The sequence below is a fragment of the Microcaecilia unicolor genome, chromosome 2 (genome assembly GCF_901765095.1).
Source record: "Microcaecilia unicolor chromosome 2, aMicUni1.1, whole genome shotgun sequence".
NCBI classification, from domain to species: Eukaryota; Metazoa; Chordata; class Amphibia; order Gymnophiona; family Siphonopidae; genus Microcaecilia; species Microcaecilia unicolor.
In genome coordinates, this window is record NC_044032.1 from 74,922,217 (window position 1) to 74,945,127 (window position 22,911).

Below are 22,911 nucleotides of genomic sequence, written 5' to 3' on the forward strand. Positions count from 1 at the left end.
TGGCCTTTGAGGAGGCTGCCCTGAGTTTGCAAGCCTCGGTTTGCGGCTCCTATGTGGCCAGGGCGTGCCTGACTGTTTTGCAGCGGGCTTCCCCCTCGGATTCTTCCTTGAAGGCGGACTGGCCGGCCCTGGAGTCGGACTTGGCAGACTTGCTGTATGATGTCTTGAGAGCCTCGGCTAAAGGTATGGCTCAGACAATCTCTGCCCGGCGGTGGCTCTGGCTTAAGCACTGGTCGGCTGACCATGCCTCAAAATCTCGCCTAGCCAAGTTGCCTTTTAAAGGCAAGTTGCTTTTTGGGGACAAACTGGACAAGATTGTGACGGAGCTCGGCACATCTAAGGGCAAGAGGTTTCTGGAGGTCAGGGCACGGGCTGGCAGTGCTCGCCCTGGTTCCTCCAAGGGCCGATTTCAGGAAGCCCGTCGGTATCGCCCAGGAAAGTTGACCTCCTCTTCCTTCAAGCGGAACTTCTCCCCAAGCAGCATTCCTTTCGCAGGGACCGCCGTCCCGGAGGTTCGTCCTCCGGCCCTCCCCCAGGGTCTCGTACCCAATGACGGGGTCCTGGTCCATGGCCCAGAGCAGATAGGAGGACTGCTATCCTCGTTTCTGGGAGAGTGGACCAGGGTAACTTCAGACGCTTGGGTTCTGGAAGTCATCAGATACGGCTACAAATTGGAGTTCTGCCGGCCCTTGAGAGACGGCTTTGTGAACTCTCCCTGCAAGTCTCCAGTCAAAGCAGGGCAGTGCAGCAGACTTTGGACAACCTGATCCGCCTGGGCGCGGTGGTCCCAGTGCCAGCAGATCAACTTGGCAAGGGACGTTACTCCATTTACTTTGTGGTGCCAAAGAAGGGAGGTTCTGTTTGGTCTATTCTCGACCTCAAGGGAGTCAATCGGGCCTTGAAAATACGACACTTCCGGATGGAGACTCTCCGCTCCGTAATAGCTGCGGTGAAAAAAGGAGAATTCCTGGCATCCTTGGACATCAAGGAAGCTTACTTACATATTCCCATCTGGCCGCCTCATCAGCGCTTCCTGCGCTTTGCAGTCCTGGGCCGCCACTTCCAGTTCAGAGCCCTCCCGTTCGGGACCTTCTCCAAAGTAATGGTTGTCATCGCGGCTTACCTCCGCAAGAAGGAGTGCAGGTCCATCCCTATCTGGACGACTGGCTGATCCGAGCCCCCTCTTATGCAGAGTGTGGGAGAGCTACGGACAGGGTTATTGCTCTTCTGAGCTCCCTGGGATGAATCGTCAACTGGATTATGCACTCCTACCAGCAGAGGGAGACTGAGACCTCTTGACTGGTCTGGAGGGTCTAGAGGAAAGAAAATTAGCAGGTAAGATCTAATTTCACCTTTTAGTTTCTACTGCGCCCGACTCAGTCCCTGCAGTATCTGGGAGTTCGATTCGACACCCAATTGGGCAGAGTGTTCCTGCCAGACAACCGGAGCGTCAAGCTTCGGACCCAGGTGGACCAGTTCCTAGCATCCTCTACACTTGGGACTATGTGCAGCTGTTGGGCTCCATGACGGCCACGATGGAGGTAGTGCCCTGGGCCAGGGCCCATTTGAGACCACTACAGCACTCTCTTCTGCGGTGGTGGACTCCAGTTTCGGAGGATTACACTGTACGCCTTCCCTTGGATCCAGCGGTGCGCAAGGCGCTGAGTTGGTGGCTGAGGCCAGACAAGCTGTCCGCAGGAATGCCTCTCATGACCCCGGAGTGGGTTGTCGTCACGACGGACGCCTGTTTAACGGGCTGGGGAGCCCACTGCCTGGGAAGGACAGTGCAGGGGCTCTGGTCTCCGGCAGAGGTGAAGAGGTCTATCAACCTCCTGGAACTCCGAGCCATTCGGTTGGCGCTTCTAGAGTTTCTCCCGGTCCTGGTGCTGTCGGACAATGCCACGGCTGTGGCCTATGTCAGTCGCCAGGGAGGTACCAGGAGCGTCCCTCTAGTCAAGAAGGCCATGAAGCTATGCCCATGTATATTCCTTTCCCCTCTGACCCTCAGTCACTGTTCAGCCTAGTTGGTGTTCAGTTCCTGCCCTGTCCGGTAAGTCCTGCTGGCCGCCTGCACCCAGGGGCTCAACTCCTGAGGAACGGCGGTCAAGTGCAGGTGAAGGCTAGCTGTTCCTTTCAGAGTGCTGCCTTGTCTCTGGTGTGGGGTGGTTTTGCCTGCCACTGCTGCTCCACGGCAGTGGCCCAAGGGCTCACGAACCTAGTTTCTGTCATGAAAACGTGACAACTATAGCTTCATGATTGTTCCACGTTAGGAGTCGCTGCCCAGGAAAAGGATCTAGGTGTCGTCGCTTATGATACGTTGAAACCCTCTGCTCTGTGTGCAGTGGTGTCTAAGAAAGCAAATAGGATATTAAAAATTATTAGGAAAGGAATGGAAAACAAAAATGAGAATGTTATAATGCCTATCACTCCATGGTGCGACCGCACCTTGAATACTAAGTGCAATTCTGGTCCCCACATCTCAAAAAAGATATAGTGGAATTAGGGTGAGAAAAATGATAAAGGGGATGGGACAACTTCACTATGAGGAAAGGCTAAAGTGGCTAGGATTCTTCAGCTTGGAGAAGAGACAGCTGAGGGGGAGGTAGGATAGAGGTCTATTTAATACTGAGTGGTGGAGTGTAACAGGTAGATGTGAATCGCTTGTTTTCTCTTTCCAAAAATATTAGGACTAGGGGGCATGCAATGAAGCTACTAAGTAGTAAATTTAAAACAAACAGGAGAAAAAATTTCTTTATTCAGCATGTAATTAAGCTCTGGAATTTGTTGCTAGAGATTGTGGCAAAAACAATTAGCTTTAGGGGGTTTAAGAAAGGTTTGTATAATTTTCTAAAGGTATCACATCATGTAATGTCTTTTGGAGACGGTGTGGATAGGGATACTCCTTGGGAGGATCTTAGTGTTCTTGGAGGTATGTAGATGGTGATCTTGTTTTTCAAGTATTTGGGACCATTTCCTTTAAGGGCCTTGAAGATCAGACAGAGTTTTAAAATTTAGCCCTGTATTGTGCTGAAAGAAGTTTTTGCAAAAATGGTGTGATGTGATTGCTTGCATCCTTCTATTAGTCTTGCTGCAGCATTCTGAATCAATTGAAGCTGGTGCAGACCCTTTGTAGTTAGACCCATATAAAGTGCATTACAGTAATCCAGTTTTGATGTTATCATGGCAAGCACAACTGGGATAAGATTTGCCTCTCAATGTAAGGAGAGAGGCAGCGTAGTTGTCACAAATAGTAGAAGCAGCTCTTGAAGGCTGCATGGATTTGGGCAATCAGAGTAAGTTCCTGACTTGTGATTTGAGGGGGAGTTCATACTTCCCAAAAGAGATTTTGATACCAGGTATGTGTCCACTTGTGTTAGGCCAATCCCAGAACAGTAAAACAGATTTTATGCTGCTTATCCTAGAAATAAATGAATTTTCCCAAGTCCATCTTAATAATGGCTTATGCCCACAACTCCCCCCTTCTGTCTCCATGCTATGCTATTGCTGGGCCACGTTAGTACAGGCCTGCCCGCGACCTCCCCCTCTGTTTCCATGCTATGCTATTGCTGGGCTGCATTAGTACAGGCCTGCCCGCAACCCCCCCCCCCCCGCCAGATCTGTGGCCCGCGAGACCGCGAACTCTCCCGTCACACCCATCGGCCCTCCTCCTGCCATCCCACCCTTCTGCCGGCCCTCCCCCTGCCGTCGCACCCATCTGCCTGTCTGCCCTCCCCCCGCCGAAGCCATCGCTATCCCTACTTTTGCTGCAGCTGCCTTAGAGCTGAGAGCTTTCTGTCCCGGCGGGCTCCGCACATCGAGGACGGCAATTGGGCCTTGCTCACTGGCTCCTTACAGAACCAGACAGAGGCAGGCAGCCAGCCCCAACGTGGATGGAAAAGTTTTCAAAACCTGTGCAGCGCCACGCACTGCAGCCTATTTTAGGAAGCCTGCAGCCCCTCCTTCACTCCTGTTGGACCAGTGGAAGCCTAAATCCCACTTCCGCGGTGCTTCTATTGGCCACGGCAAAGCAGCCAACCTGCGGCTGCGGGAAAATCGCGGACCCGCAGCAGCAAGCCGCCCAAAATCCCGCAACCCGCAGCTGTGTTAGAAATCCTGTGGCAGGTCGTGGAAACTAGCCCAATTGGCAACTCTGCTTCTGACTTCCAGCGGGTGAAACTATTGGGGGTGCTCGAGCACCCACAGCACCCACGGAGTTGGCACCTATGATTATGGTTATAGTTATAATTTATTAAAACTTGTTGTGCCACATATATACCAAACTGGTGGATTTAAGTGGTGTATAAACTAAAAATACAAATAAAAATTATGAAAAGAAAAGGAACGCCAGGGTATAAGATAGGAGAAATGAAATAATCAGCCAAGAGCAAATACACTTATCACATACAATGTCACACGGTATCCCAAACCACTCAAGCTACACCAATCTCCAAGGTCCCAAAAGCCAGTTGACAAAAATGTGTCTTTAGTAAGGATTTGAATTTTGGAAAGGATTATTTACTATGTATGTGGTTCGGGAGATCATTCCAGAGCTTGGGAAAATGCTGAATGGCTGCTAGATTCAAAATGGGCCTGCTTGGGATTGGGTAGAGGTAACTGGTGGGAGTTAAGGGAGTGCAGAGAATGGGAAGGAGTGTATGGAATAGTTAAAGCTTAAAGATAGAAGGGAGTCCCCAAATAGTAGGCTTTGTGGGTCAAAATCAAGACCTTAAAAAGTATTTGGAAATGAATGGGAAGCCAGTATAATCACAGAAGTAATAGGGAGGCATGGTCAAACCTTTTGGTCCTGCAGAGTAGCCTAGCAGCACAATTCTGGAGAGTATAAAGGCATTTAATTTGAAGTGATGGAATACAGAGTTATAGTAGTTTAGGTGAGGTATTAAAAAGGCATGTATTGCAGTACGAAGAGAAATAAAGTTCAAGAAATTACGTAGATAGCAAAGGGTTCTCAAAACTGCAAAACCCTATTTGATTGCTTCAGAGATCTGTTTTGGAAAAGAGAGTTGAGAGTCAATTCAAACTCCTGAGTGGCGAAAACAAGTTACCAGGGAAATGGGGAGAATAGAATTGGGTCTAGTTTAGGTTGACTCAAAGTTCCTGTGACTCAATAGGAAACTGTCTTCACCAGATTTAACACCAGTTGGAAGCAAGCCAGAAGGCAAGTGCAGAGAGAGAGCATTTTAAGGGCTGAAGGTTAATATTGAGAGAAGACAGGAAACATCAGCAGGATGTCATCAGCATATATAAAAGTTTTGATGTTAAAGGATTGAATCAGAGTGGCTAAATGGCTAATGGAAATATTGAAGAGAGGACTGAACCTTGAGGGACCCTACAGTTAAGAGTATAGGATTGGGAAGGACCTGAGAGTGAATACATAGGGAAGAAACGATTTTGCAAGAAGGATGAGAACCAACTGTGAATGGTACCAGAGAGTCTGATATTGGTCTGGCAAGATAATAGGAGAGAATGTTTTGTACTTTTTTGGGATCTTGCCACGTATTTGTGACCTGGATTGGCCACTGTTGGAAACAGGATGCTGGGCTTGATGGACCTTTGGTCTTTCCCAGTATGGCAATACTTATGTACTTATGATCCACTAGGTGAAAAGCTGCAGAAAGGTCTAAAGAAAAGATTAAAGCAGTATTACCTTGTGATAACACAGTGAAGTTCAAAAGTAGTTTGGAGGTTCTTGCAGGAAAATAAGACCAAAGGTCCATCGAGCCCAGCATCCTGTTTCCAACAGTGGCCAATCCAGGTCACAAATACCCAGCAAGATCCCAAAAATGTACAAAACATTTTATACTGCTTATCCCAGAAATGGTGGATTTTCCCCAAGTCCATTTAATAACGGTCTATGGACTTTTCCTTTAGGAAGCCGTCCAAACCTTTTTTAAGCTCCGCTATGCTAACTGCCTTTACCACATTCTCTGGCAACGAATTCCAGAGTTTAATTACACGTTGTGTGAAGAAAGAGTTTCTCCGATTTGTTTTAAATTTACTACATTGTAGCTTCATCGCATGCCCCCTAGTCCTAGTATTTTTGGAAAGCGTGAACAGACGCTTCACATCTACCCGTTCAACACCACTCATTATTTTATAGACCTCTATCATATCTCCCCTCAGCCACCTTTTCTCCAAGCTGAAGAGCCCTAGCCACTTTAGCCTTTCCTCATAGAGAAGTCATCCCATCCCCTTTATCATTTTCGTTGCCCTTCTCTGCACCTTTTCTAATTCCACTATATCTTTTTTGAGATGCGGCGACCAGAATTGAACACAATATTCGAGGTGCGGTCGCACCATGGAGCAATACAAAGGCATTATAACATCCTTATTTTTGTTTTCCATTCCTTTCCTAATAATACCTAACATTCTATTTGCTTTCTTAGCTGCAGCAGCACACTGAGCAGAAGGTTTCAACGTTTCATCAACGACGACACCTAGATCCCTTTCTTGGTCTGTGACTCCTAACGTGGAACCTTGCATGACGTAGCTATAATTCGGGTTCCTCTTTCCCACATGCATCACTTTGCACTTGCTCACATTAAACGTCATCTCCCATTTAGACGCCCAGTCTCCCAGTCTCAAAACAGTATAATACATTTTATCTTGCTTATCCTAGAAATAAGCTGTGGATTTTCCCCAAGTCCATTTTAATAATGGCTTATGTACTTCTTTTAGGAAGCTATCCAAGTCTTTTTTAACCCCACTAAGCTAGCAGCTTTTACTACATTCTCTGGCTACGAATGCCAGAGTTTAATTACATAAGTACATAAGTATTGCCATACTGGGAAAGACCAAAGGTCCATCGAGCCCAGCATCCTGTTTCCAACAGTGGCCAATCCCGGTCACAGATATCTCCCCTCAGCCGCCTTTTCTCCAAGGTGAAGAGCCCTAGCTGCTTTATCCTTTCCTCATAGGGAAGTCGTCCCATCCCCTTTATCATTTTCGTAACCCTTCTCTGCACCTTTTCTAATTCCACTATATCTTTTTTGAGATGCGGTGACCAGAATTGAACACAATATTCGAGGTGCGGTCACACCATGGAGCAATACAAAGGCATTATAACATCCTCATTTTTGTTTTCCATTCCTTTCCTTAAATTATGAGCCAGGTAGCCTTGGGAAAGCAATTGTTTATTCTTGGAAATGGATATGAGAAATTGATCTACTTTTATATCTGTTGGGTACTTGTGACACAGACTGGCCACTGTCAGAGATAGGATTTGGGACTTGATGGGCCTTGGTCTAACTCAGCAATGCTTATCTTTTGTTATAAATACAGGTAGCATTTTTGGGGAAAATAATTGAGGGTGAGAGGAAAGATCTAGTATGCCTTCTATCGAGCAGCATACATGCAGCAACCCAAAAGGATAAAATAAATACATCACAGATAAAACTTGCCTCCTTGAAACTCGAATCTTTTAATTACTTGCCACAAACATCTAATTTCATGAGTCCTGTCAAAAACATTTTCTTCGTGAGGGGTGGGCTGGGACTGGAGCTGGTGCTCGATCCTGGCCTGTGTTTGCTGAACATAACCCTGGAAAAGACCCGAGGTTCTGGCTCTGCACTTTTGATGTATATTGTTACAGCAGCTAGGACTTTAATTGCAAAACATTGGAAACAACCAGTGCTACCCACTGTGGATCAAGTGCTTGCTAAAGTGGACTATTGTTGTTTAATGGATAAACTTACCGCCTTAAGGCGAAGGGGAATGGTGAGATATCTTAAAACCTGGTCCTCCTATGTGGAATGGCGGGGTCTTACAGACTGATGTTCACAACTTGAGATTTATACAGTATGACCAGTGGACGGATATTCTGAGGGGGGTGGGAGGGGGGGGAGTTCAGAGGGAGGTTTTAGGGGGGAAGAATAGATTGCAATGTTAACCTGAACTACTGCTTTGTATTGAAAATTGTTAATTAATAAAAAGATATTTAAAAAAAAGCATTTTCTTTGTAATTGTCCATTTGCCTAATGTTTTATATAAATGAAGTCAAATGTTTTGGCAGGACTTATGCAGATATTTTTCAAAGGTATATATTCCCACATTCAGCTAATATTAGTTGCTGATTTATAAGAATAAAAACATTTGCTGAAAACATGAGTTTTTGAATGACGGTAGATGAATCTTAAGCAAACTAGTTTGATTCTCATCTGATAGAATAGGATAATGTGTGGAAGGCAAAGAGAAAGTAATTGAATACATGAATAATTGTTATCTTTTACCAATTTTTGAATGTAAAACAGTGAAAGTGGTAACAGTTCTGATGAGGAGCCTATTGGTCCACCTCTACCTTTTGAAGTATCCGCCCAAGGTTCTGATGAAGATTCAGATAATGAACTTATTGGGCCACCTCTACCTCCTGGCTACAAGGACAGTAGTAGTGATGAAGAAGATGAACCTGAAGATGATGTAAGTAACTCGCACATAAGCAAGTACCCCTAAAGTGTTGATATCTCTCTCCAGGTGTTGAAACAGATGAGTTAATAACCTCAGCTAACTAGAATAAAGAATAATATTTACAAAAATGTGTTCAGCTATACCTGTATTTGTATGTTTCCCTTTCCACCTATGTCTGAGTCCTTATTGATCCTAGTAAACAACAAATACTAACATTTAAGAGCTCTTATTGATGATTGATTCACTCTTTAGGAAGCATAGAAATAGGCTGATATAAAAACTTCTCAATTGTGTTTTATATAGTCAGGTAAGCAATAGATTTGTTAAAAGCTATCTGTTTATGTTTGATTACTACCAGTCCCCCTCCCCTTGCAATTCCACTCATGCCAGGCTCAGTCTTTGGTTTATATGCTTTTAAATGATTTAAGAGGATAGAAGTGGAGAATGAGGTGGGACTGGAGACCCGGGGTAAACTCGTGGTAACAAAACAAAATTGGTACGTTTACTGCGGGTGCAGGAGCAAAAACTTTTTATTGCCCTGTGGGAATGCTAAAAAAACTTTACTCATGCAATAACCCCCCCCCCCCCCCCAAAAAAAAAAAAAAAAAGAAAAATGCGATTATAGCTTGTGGGCCCGGCATCTGTGTCTTCCTCCTCCTCCTCCCATGGTATTTACCTTATGCGCCATCAACAAGATTCCCACAGGCCTGCTCTGGGGCCTTCCCTCTGCTGGGCCCTGTCTTTTCATTCAATTTTCTGTTTAGCAGGCCTGTGCGGATCATTTTTGGTCACGAAGCTTCATAAGGTATATACTGCAGTGGGGGTGGGGGAAGAGGAAGCCAAAGTGCCAGACCCACAGGAGGGGGGGGGGGGGGCTGGAGCTGAAGGGAACACAGTGGGAGATGATGCATGCGGATGGTATACGGACACAGGGGCAATGCTAGACATGGGGGAGAATAGGGTCACAGATGGAAGATGCTGGACTTGGGGAAGGCATAGGATCACAGAGGATTGATGCTGGACACAGGGGGAGGGGATAGGGACATAGAGTGGTGATGATGAATGTGGGGAGATGGACACAGGGGTGATGCTTGACAGGAAAGTGTAGGGGACACAGTGAAGTGTGATGCTGAACATGGGGAAAGATAGGGACACAGAGATGGAAGATGGATGGTGAGCATGGAGAAAAAAGAAATGTCAAATGGATAGGAGACCCTGAGAGTGAGTTAAGAGAAGACAAAGGGAAACAGAAACCAGAGCCTGGGACTAACATGATTTGAAAATAAAATGACCAGACAACAACATGTAGAAAAAATAATTGTATTTTCTATTTTGTGATTAGAATATGTCAGATATGAAATGTGTATCCTGCCTGACCTGGTGTTGGACATGGCTGGGGCCCAGGGCAGAAAGTTGGGAGGGGACCCCAAAGTCCATCATCAGGCTGTGCCTTCTTCAGCTTCCAGGAGGCTTAGGGCTCTGGACAAGAGGTATTCGTCCTAGTTGCATTCCCCTAACACAATCCCTGGCATGTGTGATCTTTATATTTTGCACATATACAGCAGGACGAAATGCATCTCTTTCTGTTTCTTTGGGTGGCTTCTTGGAATTTTGGTTTCATTTATGTTTATAATTTTTGGTCAGGTATTATGTAGTTGGCATTTGTGTTCTGTTTGTGGGTGTGACTGAGGTATTTTGTTAGCATGAATTTTCTATGTAGCATTTTGTAGTAATTTGGCTTGTTCAGTTTTCTCGATAGTGGAAGGGATGTTTGTGAAGGGGTGGGGGGCGGGGGGAGACCAGTTTTGTTGATTTTTGTTCTGTATTGTTTGTGATTTATAAAACGACAGTTGTACAGAATATTGTTTCTTTTTATACTTTATTAAAAATTATTTAAATATAAAATCCTAATAGTTCAAGGCTTGTGCGGCTGGGATTAGACAGAGCTCACAGGGACAAACTTTGTTCCCATGTCATTCTCTAGATGGAAAGAATTTAATTGGGTTTAATTGGGGATTTTCATCAGCATCAGCAAGTGATAACTCTTAGCAATAGAATAATTCTAGGACCTTTGTAGTCCATTGAAAAGCAAATGTACAATAATTTGCATAAAATTATACCTAATAAATTTAAGGAACATTTTTTGTATTAATTTAAGTATCCCTACCCCAGTAATTTCCAAATCTGTTCTGGGGAAACCTCAGCTAGTCAGGTTTTCATGATATCTATACTGAATATTCATGAGATTGGTCTCATGCATATTCATTGTGGATATCCTGAAAACCTGAGTGGCTGGGGCTCCCCCAGGACAGATTTTGGAAACCCTGCCCCTACTCCCTTAACTATAAATAACTAAACAATTTACAAATTCTAAGATGCAGAGCATAGTCTAGCAGGGAGATGGGGGCGATCCAGTCTTTTGCACCGAGTGCCACATATATGATTATCTTCTAGTTGGAAGGAGTTTGTATATGTGGACTCTCAGAATGAGTTCATTTCTAGAGGCTAGAGTAGCAGATTTGTAGGAACTGAGATATAGAGAGAGAGAGACTGGAAGGAAAGCATCACCTTAGTGTACAGACCTGTTTTAGGTCTTATGCAGTGTCCAGAAGGAAAGGATTGGACTGCCAATTTATAGTTGGATATTCATTCATTTGGCATGTAGATAATTGGGTAACTGGTGGCTGTGAGGATTGCTTGGTAACATGCCTGCCTGAAGATGACAGACCTCATGCATCTAGATAAGATTTTAGACTGTGGTAGAAGGAAGCTGGCTGTTTGAACCAATGTGGATACCAACATCATAGGAAAGTGTAAGAGGGAGATTCTGGAAGCCAAATTTAGGCTTTTAGTTGTAAAGTTGAAATCCAGAATCTCCAAGGTAGCATTCTCAGAAATGTTTGTTTATGTTTTAGACTTAATATACCATCCTTTGTGAATACAACAAAGTGGTGTACAATCAAATCTTACTTAGAATGGAAAGGAACTACAAAAAAACAGACAGGAAAGGTGAAAATAAGTAAGGAGAGGAAGAAAAGATGCTACAGAGGTATGAGTAACTGCCTAGAAAAAGGAGTACGGCTAAAGATCAAAGGCGTCTTGAAACAGATGAGTCTTAAGTCCAGTTTTAAATCTGGGATATGGGGATTCGAGTTGCAGGGATTTTAGGAGTGAGTTCCAAAGGGATGGTACAGTAATAAAAAGCTTACCATTCCCTTATGAGAGACTCCTTAGGAAATAGTCATGGGTTAGGATGCAACGTTCCTTTGTGGATTTCAAAGGGCTTATAAGATAGGAAACAGAGAGTAGGACTAAGTGGTCAGTTATCCACTTAGGAAAAGGGTTACTAGAGGAATGCCCCATGAGTCTGCTCTAGGACCTGTGCTATTTAACATATTCATAAGTGTGAAGTGAGGTGGTGATCACCTTTACAGATGACACAAAGTTATTCAAAGTTGTTAAAATGGCAGGGGTTATGAGGATTTTTAGAAGAATGGCAGATGAAATTTAGTGTGAACAAGCGAAAAGTAATGCACATAGGGAAAATAATGTCAATATTAGGTCCAAAATGTTGGATTCTGAGTTAGGAGTCACCGTTGAAGCTGATGATCCTGGAGTGATTGTGGACAGTAGTTGAAATTTTCAACCCAGTGTGCAGTGGCTGCTAAAAAGCAAATAGAACAGTAGGAATTATTTGAAAACGGGTAGAGAACAAAACTGAGAATATTATGCCTTGTGATTAAACCTTGAGTATTGTGGACACAGCAGAACCAGAAAATGTTCAAAGAAGGGCAGCAAAATTTGATAAAGAGGGTGGACATCTCCTATATGAAGAATGGCTAAACAGGTCGGGGCTTTTCTGCTTGTACAAGAGATGGCTGAGATGCAGTATTTATTTATTTATTGCATTTGTATCCCACATTTTCCCACCTCTTTGCAGGCTCAATGTGGCTTGCAATACATCATAAATAGTGGAATTACATAGAGAATAGACATTTAGTGTTACAGAAAGATCATTTGGCAAAATGATGATGAAGAAACATGATATGATAGAGGTTTATACAATCATGAATGGTGGAAGGTTTAAATTAAGAACAGTTCTTTTAACCTTTCAGACAACACAAAAAGAAGAGAATACTTCATGAAAATTACTCCAGACTGAAAATAAATTGTAGTTTATAGTTTACTAGTAAAAAAGGCCCGTTTCTGGAACGAATGAAACGGGCGCTAGCAAGGTTTTCCTGGGAGTGTGTATGTTTGAGAGAGAGAGAGCCAGAGTGAATGTGCGGGTGTGTGACAGAGTGAGACTGTCTGTGTGACAGTGTGTGTGTGAGAATGAAAGTGTGTGACAGGGCCCCCTCCCCTGTTCCTAATGCCCCTCACCCCGTTCCCTCCCCTCCTTTTCCTCCTCTTTCCCACACTTTGGGTTCCTTAAGGCTTTCAAAAGTCTATGTACCCCCGTGGCCCTAACGCCCAGTATCCGGATACCCCACCGCTTTCCTCCTCACCCCTCCCCCAAGATGTAATACTTTCACGTCCTTCATTTTTTAAAAAAAGTGTCCTATCTACCCTGTGTACAAATGCCCGGCATTCAGATTGTGTTCCTCTCGTAAATTTTCATTTCTTTCATTCATTCAGAACTTGGCCCCCCCCCCCCCCCCCGAACACTTTTGGTTCCTTCAGTCTTTTAAAACTGTCCTATGTACCCTGTGTGCTAATGGCCAGCATTGAGATTGTTTTCCTGTCCCAAATTTGCATGTCTTTCAGTCATTCATAACCCCCCCCCCCCCCCTCTCCAGTTTAACACTTTTGTTTCCTTCAGTCTTTTAAAACTCTCCTATCTACCCTGTGTCCTAATGGCCAGCACTCAGATTGTTTTGCTTTGCCAAATTGTCTGTCACTGATGTCACTGAGGTCAGTGCGTGCCTGCCTAGCAGACCACTTCCGGCAGGCACGGTCCCAAGCACATCCTGTTGGAGGTGAGAATTATTATATAGGACTAGAATTTGATATATGTGACAGAACAGTGTGTTTTAAGCCTGTAAAAGGTATTGGGTATTCTTGAAGTGTATTTCTCTAGCTTGGCCAGCAGGTGGTGCATGTTTATATTTAAAACTGTTACAGAGGAATGACCGGTCCTTCTTTTAGTTAGCACACAGAGTAGAGGAAGTGCCTGCAGTGAGGTGGCCAGCTTTAAAAAAAAAAAATGTTGTTCTGGGCTCTGATTGGCCTGGAGTTTGAAATTACCCAGTAATACTGGCTTTTGCTCCTGTCTTAGCCAGGAAGGAAAGAGAGACAGACAGATCTCTTTGCTGAGGCTCTGTGAACCGTTATATGTCCTGATCTTCCCAGATACTTTTCAGAAAGTAAACAAATGTTTTGATAGTTTTATAATTGATCCATATTTCAGTTATCTGTTAGTGTTTGCTGATTGCACTTTTTTTGTTCATTGTTCAATATTTTTAAGAAAATATACAATTTTCAGTTTATCGCCTCTTTGTCTGGACTGATAAAGAATCCTGGTTGTTTGTGTGTTGGGTCTGTGAGTGCTTTCTGGGAACTGTGGGACCACTGGGAGTGTGGCCTCCAATAATTTAGAAATCAATGAGGATAATTTGAGAGCGGGGGAGACTTGCCCAGAGGCAGTTGTGACCCAGTTGTTGGAAGGAGGGTGCTAGTGTAGAGCACAAACGGCAGGTGCAGGCGGACCTGAGCTGTGTCCTTGAGATAGACCCAGGGGGGTGGCTAGGCATTTCGTGACCATATACCGCTATTACAGACTCATAGGTCACAGCTGTGTACAATTAAAAACAACATACAAATTAAATTATAATGGGAAAGAAATGCCAGTGTAATATAGGAAATAACTCATTCATACAGGGAATATTAGGTAAGAAAAGATAGAAAATTAATGGGCTATAAGATTGCTTCTCTTTTACTTATGCCCACGCAGGGCTGATGCTGGAGGGTCATGTCATGGCTCACAGTGTCAGAGCCATGGCTGTGTCAGTGGTTCACTTGGGGTCAGCCTACATTGAGGAGATTTGCCACACAGTCACATCTCGCTACTGCCTTGAGCGGGATTCCCAGTGCGACAGTTGGTTTCCTCAGTTCTGCAGAATTTATTTTTGTCTAGAATCCAGCTCCACTTTCCTAGTCCCATTTTTCTTCTGTACCAGGCTGAACGTACACCACAGCTTTGTATATAAGTTCTAGATTCATTGGTTCTTGATTGTTTTTGCCTATTGCAAGTCCCAATTGACCATTTTTTTGTTTTTGGTGAGCCTGGTAGTTAGGGATTCCCATGTATGGTATATAGCAGGGGCATAGCCAGACCTTGCCGGGAGGGTGGTCCAGAGCCCGAGGTGGGGGGGCACTGTTTAGGCCCCCCCCGCCGCCTCCACCATATTGGATCCCCCTGCCAGCCTGCTGATGATCCCCTTGAACCCCCCCTCCCGCCACCAACCCTCCCCCGCCGTTGCCGCCCCGCCGCCGGATCAGATACCTTGTTTGCTGGCGGGGGTCCCCGAACCCCGCCAGCTGAAGAGAGTCTTCTTCAGCGCCAGAGTAGCACCTTCGTTCAACTAAGTTCCTGGTGTGATCAGCTGTTTCTGACGCCTTACGTCCTGCACCGTGCATGTAGCCCCGTGCAGGACGTAAGGCGTCAGAAACAGCTGATCACACCAGGAACTTAGTTGAACGAAGGCGCTACTCCTGCGCTGAAGAAGACTCTGTTCGGCTGGCGGGGTTCGGGGACCCCCGCCAACAAACAAGGTATCTGATGCGGCAGCGGGGCGGGTGGCGATGGCTGGGGAGGGTTGGTGGCGGGAGGGGGGTTCAAGGGGAGCGTCGACAGGGGGGCCAGGGCCTAATCTACGGGGGCCCAGGCCCCACGTAGCTACGCCACTGGTATATAGTGTCCTGCTTGTCCTCAAAGACAGTGAAGTTACTCACCTGTAGCAGGTGTTCTCTGAGGACAGCAGGACACACATTACCACATACAAATTCCTTATGTTTTTTTATTATACTACTTGTCCTGCACATTCACATTTGGTGGGAAGGCACCTGCACATACACAGTGCGGCACTTCCAAAGGTTTCTAAAGCATCTGTGTCGGGCTGTGTCAGATAACGTCAGCCTCATGTGGTAAAGTATGTCCTGCTGTCCTTGGAGAACATCTACTACAGGTGAGTAACTTCGTTTTACATTGGCCACCCTCCAATCTTCTGGTATCAGGCTTGATCGTAAGATAAATTACATAAATACACACTGTAAAAGTTAATAGGGTATTTACAGAATAGCATCGAGGCAGACAATGCCTTGATCCTATTTCATGCTAGTCCTATTATTAGGTTTTAATTTGCTGTTTTCAAGTTTACCTCATTTATTGTATTTATGTTTATTCTTGGTTATTTTGCTATTGTTATGCTGTTAATAAAATTATACATTTTATTTTAAACTGTACCTGTTGTACACCGCCTTGGGTGAATCTCTTCATAAAGGCAGTTAATAAATTCCAATAAATAAATTCCAATAAATATTACTAATAATAGCTCTGCAATTTCATCTAACCTAAACATCAGCAACACTATTCATTTGGATCAGGGGTGGGCAACCACAGTTCTCGAGGGCTAGCATCCCAGTTGGGTTTTCCAGATTTCTACAATGAATATGCATGAGATTGATTTGCATGTACTACTTCCATTGTATGTAGATAGATCCCATGCATATTCATTACAGAAATCTTGAAAACCCAACTGGGTTGTGCCTGTCGAAGACTGTGGTTGCCCACCCCTGATTTAGATGGTGCACCTGAATATACTCTTTTATAACTTTGAACCATTTAAGTTATACTTGATATTTGTGTGGCCCACTTGGCCATCCAACTTTATGCTTTAGGAGCTGAATATCACCAAATCCAAGTTAGATGTCTAAGTAAAATGGGGGTATCTTGGAATACCTCAAATTCCACCTGTTTTTTTTTTTTGGATGGATAATTTTGGTTGTATGATATGTTAATTTTGGACATAAAATAATCAAGTGGTCCAGATTTTTTGTAAGAGAAGAAATTCTTAATGCAAGCAAAGAGCAATTTCATACTTGAACTATCATAACATACTTAATTTTACAGTTAACATTAAATTGAAGCTTGCTACTGTAACTGGAACTGTATTATATAATTTGGGTTTCATTCATAGTAACATAGTAAATGACGGCAGATAAAGACCTGTAAAGTCCATCCAGTCTGCCCAACAAGATAAACTCATTTTACTTGATATGCGATACTTTATATGTATACCTGAGTTTGATTTGTTCTTGCCATTCTCAGGGCACAGACCATAGAAGTCTGCCCAGCACTGTTGTACTAAAAGTTCTGAAGCTAATGTCGAAGCCCTTTATAATTTACACTCCAGCCCATCCCTATCCAGCCGCGATCAGGGCGCAGACCGTAGAAGGTCTGCCCAGCACCGGTTTTGCTTCCCAATTATCGGTGTCGCCACCTAATCTCCGCTAAGATTCCATGGAACCATTCCTTCAAAACAGGATTCCTTTGTGTTTATCCCACACATGTTTGAATTCCATTACCATTTTCATCTCCACCACCTCCCGCGGGAGGGCATTCCAAGTATCCACCACCCTCTCTGTGAAAAAATACTTGCTGACATTACTCCTTAGTCTGCCCCCCTTCAACCTCAGTTCATGTCCTCTAGTTCTACTGCCTTCCCGTCTCCGGAAAAGGTTCGTTTGCCAAGTTTGACCATGCCACTCTGTTACTTATTCGTTTACACTGGCTTCCTGTTCACTATTCCATCTTATTTAAAATGCCTCTCTTGATATACAAAGCCTATAACCTATGTGAACCAAATGTACTCGTGACTGTACTTTTTGGCACCAAAACTTTGGAACGACCTCCTCCCATATCTCTATATATAAAACGCACCTCCAATGTTCTAATGAAGCCTCAAGCCGGAAACTTGAAGTGGCATAGATATCCAGTTTGCCCATGAGTGTCTGCCCCGCCCTCGCGTCACAACGTTATGACGTCGAGGGCGGAGCACTGACACTCGAGTGGCGAAACGGACAGGGGATCGCCGACCCGTTGACAGGAATCAGCTGTCAGAGCCCCCTCCCCAGCGCATCACCCAAGCCCCTCACCGCCAGACTGACTGGACCGTTCATTCCCTGGAAGGAGGATGCAGAAAAGAAAACAAGACCCAGCAGAGCTGACACTTGGCTTCCTTCCATGCAAGACAGTATCGGGCACTCACTGTGTGTGTGTGGGTGGGGTACAGTTAACAAAAGTAAAGGAAAAAAGAACTTTCTGCCACTGCCAGCCCAGGTCTGGTTCCCACCCTCAGCCACATCCAGTGCCTGATCTCTTCTTACCAAGATAAAACCACAAGTCCCGTCCTCTCCCCGACACTGGCAGCACCGGGTACAGAGCTGGACACTCACCTGGTCGCAGACAGCAGTCGATTGCTCCCTGAGTCCAGCTCCGTCCGACGACTTCCTCAGCCTCAACACTACTAACCCTGCCCCCTGCTACTCCCACCTTCTCTCCGCCACGCCCACCGTGCCACCTGATTGGCTCACTCCGGATTCTTAGCACAAGTCTCCCCTTACACCCGCCTCCGCCCCACCCTTCCCCCAGCCCCGTCCGATTGGCTCACTCCGCCAGACGTCACTGCAGGTCCACGGGCTGGAGAGAGGCGGGGGAGTGCGACTGGGCGGAGCTTCCTCGACATCTGGATCCGCTGGGAGGGGGAGGGGAGGAGGAAGGAGAAGCCTCTGGCTATTAGCCTGTGGCAATTCTTAGATATTAGACCTGGAGAGGGTCCCATCCTTCTGTTAGTGGGATGAGAGGCAAAACAAGAGCACAAATGCAACGCCTGTTCCCGGACAGGATGATGCACATAAATCAGGAACCAGAAGGCTACACACTCTAGGCAAAGGACAAAGACAACCTGTGTCAATACTTCACTCCAAGTTGTTCCAGGTGGGCCTTTTTTTACTAGTATATATATGAAATGAGTTATCATTACTCAAGGTTATTAAAGACCCATTTCTTTTTCTCTGCTTTCAATGTCCTGTTATGATTTTTAATGTTATTTTTGTGAAGGAGGTATCTGGCAACCCTATTAGTATTTTGCTAAAAATGTTATTAATGGATTAAGGAGCCCTTTTACTAAGCTGCATAAGCATCTACAGCAGATATACTATTTATAAGAAATCTGTGTTTATAATTAAGGGTGGTGGATGCCTGGAATGTGGAGACAAATAGTGACAGAATTAAAAAATGCATGGGATAGATACAGAGGATCTCTAAATGACTTCATAGCTGTTGATGTGTTAGGACAGAAGTGGTTCCTTGATGGCAGCTCTAGCAGTAGGGAAGAAAGGCCAGTGCTTGACAGACTTTCATAGTTTGTGTCCCGTATATGGCAAGACAAATCAGGATGGCCTGGAGTGGGCTTTGATACAGCTTCAGTAGGTGGGAGTAGGGCACTGCCGGGCAGACTTCTATGGTCTGTGCTTCAAAAATGGCAGAGACAGATCAGAATCAAATATGTGTTTCATGCCATATTCATATCATATCCTATGAGTAAAGGTGCTGTATATCTCAGTGGGGGAGGGGAAGGCATCAAAGTTGAATTTAGTGAGTAAAATGTTGTTGGTAATGCTGTTGGATTGTTGATTTAATCCTGAATTGATAATCAGTGTGACTGTTGGACTATATGCCGGTCTTTATCTGCCACCATTACTGATACTATGTTACTATTCATTGATTAAAAACTTTGTTAAATATATAGGAGATTTAACCCTATTCCACAGACTAAGATAAGAATAAATCAAAACAAGAGCCAACAAATCAAAAAGCTATAATTGCCCATTTCCATATCATCAAGCAGATCAATCCATAGACTGGTGGGTTGTGTCCATCTACCAGCAGGTGGAGATAGAGCAATCTTTTGCCTGTCTATATGTGGTCATGTGCTACCAGGAAATCCTCAGTATTCTCTCTATCTAGCAGGTGTGTGGTCACAGGCAGTAGCTCTGGCTTGGTCTCCACGCCTATTTACTTAGGCTTTGTTGAGTACCTGGGGTTGAGGGCTCTTCGTGAGCAAGTGCAAACCTGGTGGTGCCAGGTCCCTCCTTTTCTCCCCCCTCCCGCTGGCTCCGTTAAAAAAAAAAGCAAAACATAACAATCTTGAAGCAGAAAAGATTTTACTTGCAGCTGCTCACTGGGACACCAATTCGTTGCAGCTCAGAGCAAGAAGCAGGTAATTTTACCTTTTCCTAGCGGGCAGGGGGTTCCCCGAACGTTTCCCTCGTGGATCATGGCGTCGGATGGTAAGGGCGCGAAAAAATGCTCCCCGGACCGCGATCGCGCGGCTAGTGGGGAGGCACGGGGATCAGAGGCAGAGAAGCCCTTTTTGGGCGCCCTTCTGAACTTTGCTGATTTAGCCGGTTTTTCCTCCGCTGGGGCGTCGGCGGCCTTTCCTGCCTTAGGCGCCCATCCCCCGATGTCTGCCTTCCCACGTCGGCCGCCCATGCAGCTCGGACGGAGTTTGGTATGGCTGCCTTTGAGTTGGGCGGTGGTAAGAAGATGGCGCCATGCTTCCCGTGCGGCTCCTTCCCGGAGTAACGCGCCGGACGCCATTTTGGATGCGCAGCGCGCCTCTCCCCCGCTCTATGGAGTGGAGGTTAAGAGTTCCTCTAGGGCTGTGGCCCAGGTTGCAGAGGTGCACAAACAGGGGGGTTTCTCTCGCGAGTTTATTTTGTTGCTGCATCAGGCCTTTCAACTGCAAAACGCTGCTCCTGCTCCCCTGTCAGATATGGGGGAAGAGGCTTCCCTGATCAAGCGCCCTCGGGTGGATCTTCAGGTCTTGGGGGACTCTGTCTCCTCTGATGTAGATGAGGGCAGCGTTTCTGAGTTCTCCCAAAGGTCCCTTGGGGATTCTTTGGAGGAGGCTGATCCTCGCCCTGATGGGGGAGATGACCCCTCTGCAGCGCGGCTTTTTCGCTCAGAGGAATTGCCTAACCTGTTAGTTCAGGCTATGAGCATCTTGAGTATTTCCTCTCCGGAGGAAGGCCCTCCTTCAGCCTCGGCGGGTTCTGCTATTGTGTTGGGAACCAAGGGCCCTTCCAGGACCTTCCACTTCCACGAAGCCATGAAAACTCTAATTTCGGCTCAATAGGATTCTCCTGAGGCGAGCCTCAAGGTAGCCAGGGCCATGACTCGTCTTTACCCTCTGCCAGAGGGTAAACAGGAGGCCTTGCGCTGGCCGGCAGTGGACTCTCTAATCACTGCTGTGACAAAAAAGACGGCTTTGCCGGTGGAAGGTGGCTCTGCCCTTAAGGATTCACAGGACAGGAAATTGGAAGTGGCCTTAAAGTTAGCCTTTGAAGCGGCTGCCTTGAGTTTGCAGGCCTCAGTTTGCGGCTCCTATGTGGCCAGGGCATGCCTGATGGTGGTGCAGCGGGCCTCCCCCTCGGATCCTTCCTTGAGGGCGGATTGGTCGGTCCTGGAGTCGGGCTTAGCTTACTTGGCAGACTTGCTGTATGATGTTTTGAGAGCCTCGGCTAAAGGTATGTCTCAGACAGTCTCTGCCCGTCGATGGCTATGGCTTAAGCATTGGTCAGCTGACCATGCCTCCAAATCCTGCTTAGCCAAGTTGCCTTTTAAGGGCAAGCTGCTCTTCGGGGATGAGCTGGACAAGATCGTGACGGATCTTGGCAGTTCTAAAGGCAAGAGGTTGCAGGAGGTCAAGGCAAGGGCCAGCAGTGCTCGCCCTGGTTCCTCTAAGGGCCTTTTTCAAGAAGCCCGTCGGTATCGCCCGGGCAAGTTGGACTCCTCCTCCTCCTTCAAGCAGAGGTTCTCCCCGAAGCAGCATTCCTTTCGCAGAGACCGCCGCTCAGGAGGTTCTTCCTCCTGTCCTCCTCCAGGGTCTCGTACCCAATGACGGGGCCCTGGTCCATGGCCCAGAGCAGATAGGAGGAAGGTTGTCCTCTTTTCTGGACGAGTGGACCAGGGTAACTTCAGATGCTTGGGTTCTAGAAGTCATCAGAGACGGCTACAAGATGGAGTTCTGCCGGCCCCTGAGAGACGGGTTCATGAACTCTCCCTGCAAGTCTCCCCTCAAAGTGCCAGCAGTTCAGCAGACTTTGGACAACTTGCTCCGCCGTGGGGCGGTGGTCCCAGTGCCTGTAGAGCAGCTTGGCATAGGACGTTACTCCATTTACTTTGTGGTGCCAAAGAAAGGAGGCTCTTCTCGGCCTATTCTCGACCTCAAGGGAGTCAATCGGGCCTTGCGAATACGGCATTTCCGTATGGAGACTCTTCGCTCCGTGATTGCTGCGGTAAAAGAAGGAGAATTCCTGGCATCCTTGGACATCAAGGAAGCTTATCTGCACATTTCCATCTGGCTGCCTCATCAGCGCTTCCTGCGCTTTGCAGTGCTGGGCCGGCACTTCCAGTTCAGAGCCCTCCCGTTTGGGTTGGCTACGGCTCCGTGGACCTTCTCCAAAGTGATGGTGGTCATTGCGGCTTATCTCCGCAAGGAAGGAGTGCAAATCCATCCCTACCTGGACGACTGGCTGATTCGAGCTCCCTCCTTTGCGGAGTGTGGGAGAGCGATGGACAGGGTCATTGCTCTTCTGAGCTCCCTGGGATGGATCATCAACCGGGAGAAAAGTCAGCTGCGCCCGACTCAGTCCCTGGAGTATCTGGGTGTTCAGTTCGTCACCCAAATGGGCAGAGTGTTCCTGCCGGACAACCGGAGCCTCAAGCTTCAGGCCCAGGTGGGCCGGTTCCTAGCCTCCTCAGCTCCTCGGGCTTGCGATTATGTGCAACTGTTGGGCTCCATGATGGCCACGATGGAGGCAGTGCCCTGGGCCAGGGCCCATATGAGACCACTATGGCGCTGGACTCCGGTTTCGGAGGATTACGCAGTTCACCTTCCCCTGGACCTGGCGGTGAGAAGGGTGCTAAGTTGGTGGCTGATGTCAGACAAGTTGTCAGCTGGTATGCCTCTCACGTCCCCGGAGTGGATTGTCGTTACGACGGACGCCTGCTTGACGGGCTGAGGAGCCCACTGCCTGGGAAGGACAGCGCAGGGGATATGGTCGCCGGCGGAGGCGAAGTGGTCCATCAACCTCTTGGAATTTCGGGCCATTTGGTTGGCGCTTCAAGCGTTTCTTCAGGTACTGATACTGAGGCCAGTTCGAATCCTGTCAGACAATGCCACGGCCGTGGCCTATGTCAATCACCAGGGAGGTACCAGGAGCGCCTCCCTAGCCAGGGAGGCCATGAAGCTATGCCAGTGGGCAGAGGTGAATCTGGACCAGCTGTCGGCGGCTCACATTACGGGAGTCCTGAATGTCGAGGCAGACTTTCTCAGTCGCCATACCTTGGATCCCAGAGAGTGGCAACTGTCTGCTCGGGTGTTCTTGGAGATCACGAAGCGCTGGGGCATGCCGACCTTGGAT

The 22,911-nt window shown here is 46.5% G+C and overlaps 1 protein-coding gene across 2 annotated transcripts in view; it reads left to right on the top strand.

Annotated features, from left to right (window-relative positions):
• Positions 1-22,911, top strand: part of WDR70 (WD repeat domain 70) — a 596,086-nt gene that overhangs the window by 48,463 nt on the left and 524,712 nt on the right. For both annotated transcript variants that reach the window (XM_030193048.1, XM_030193049.1), the window contains exon 5: positions 8,268-8,433. In XM_030193048.1, the coding sequence (XP_030048908.1) occupies positions 8,268-8,433 (166 nt within the window). The remainder of the gene's footprint in view (positions 1-8,267; positions 8,434-22,911) is intronic.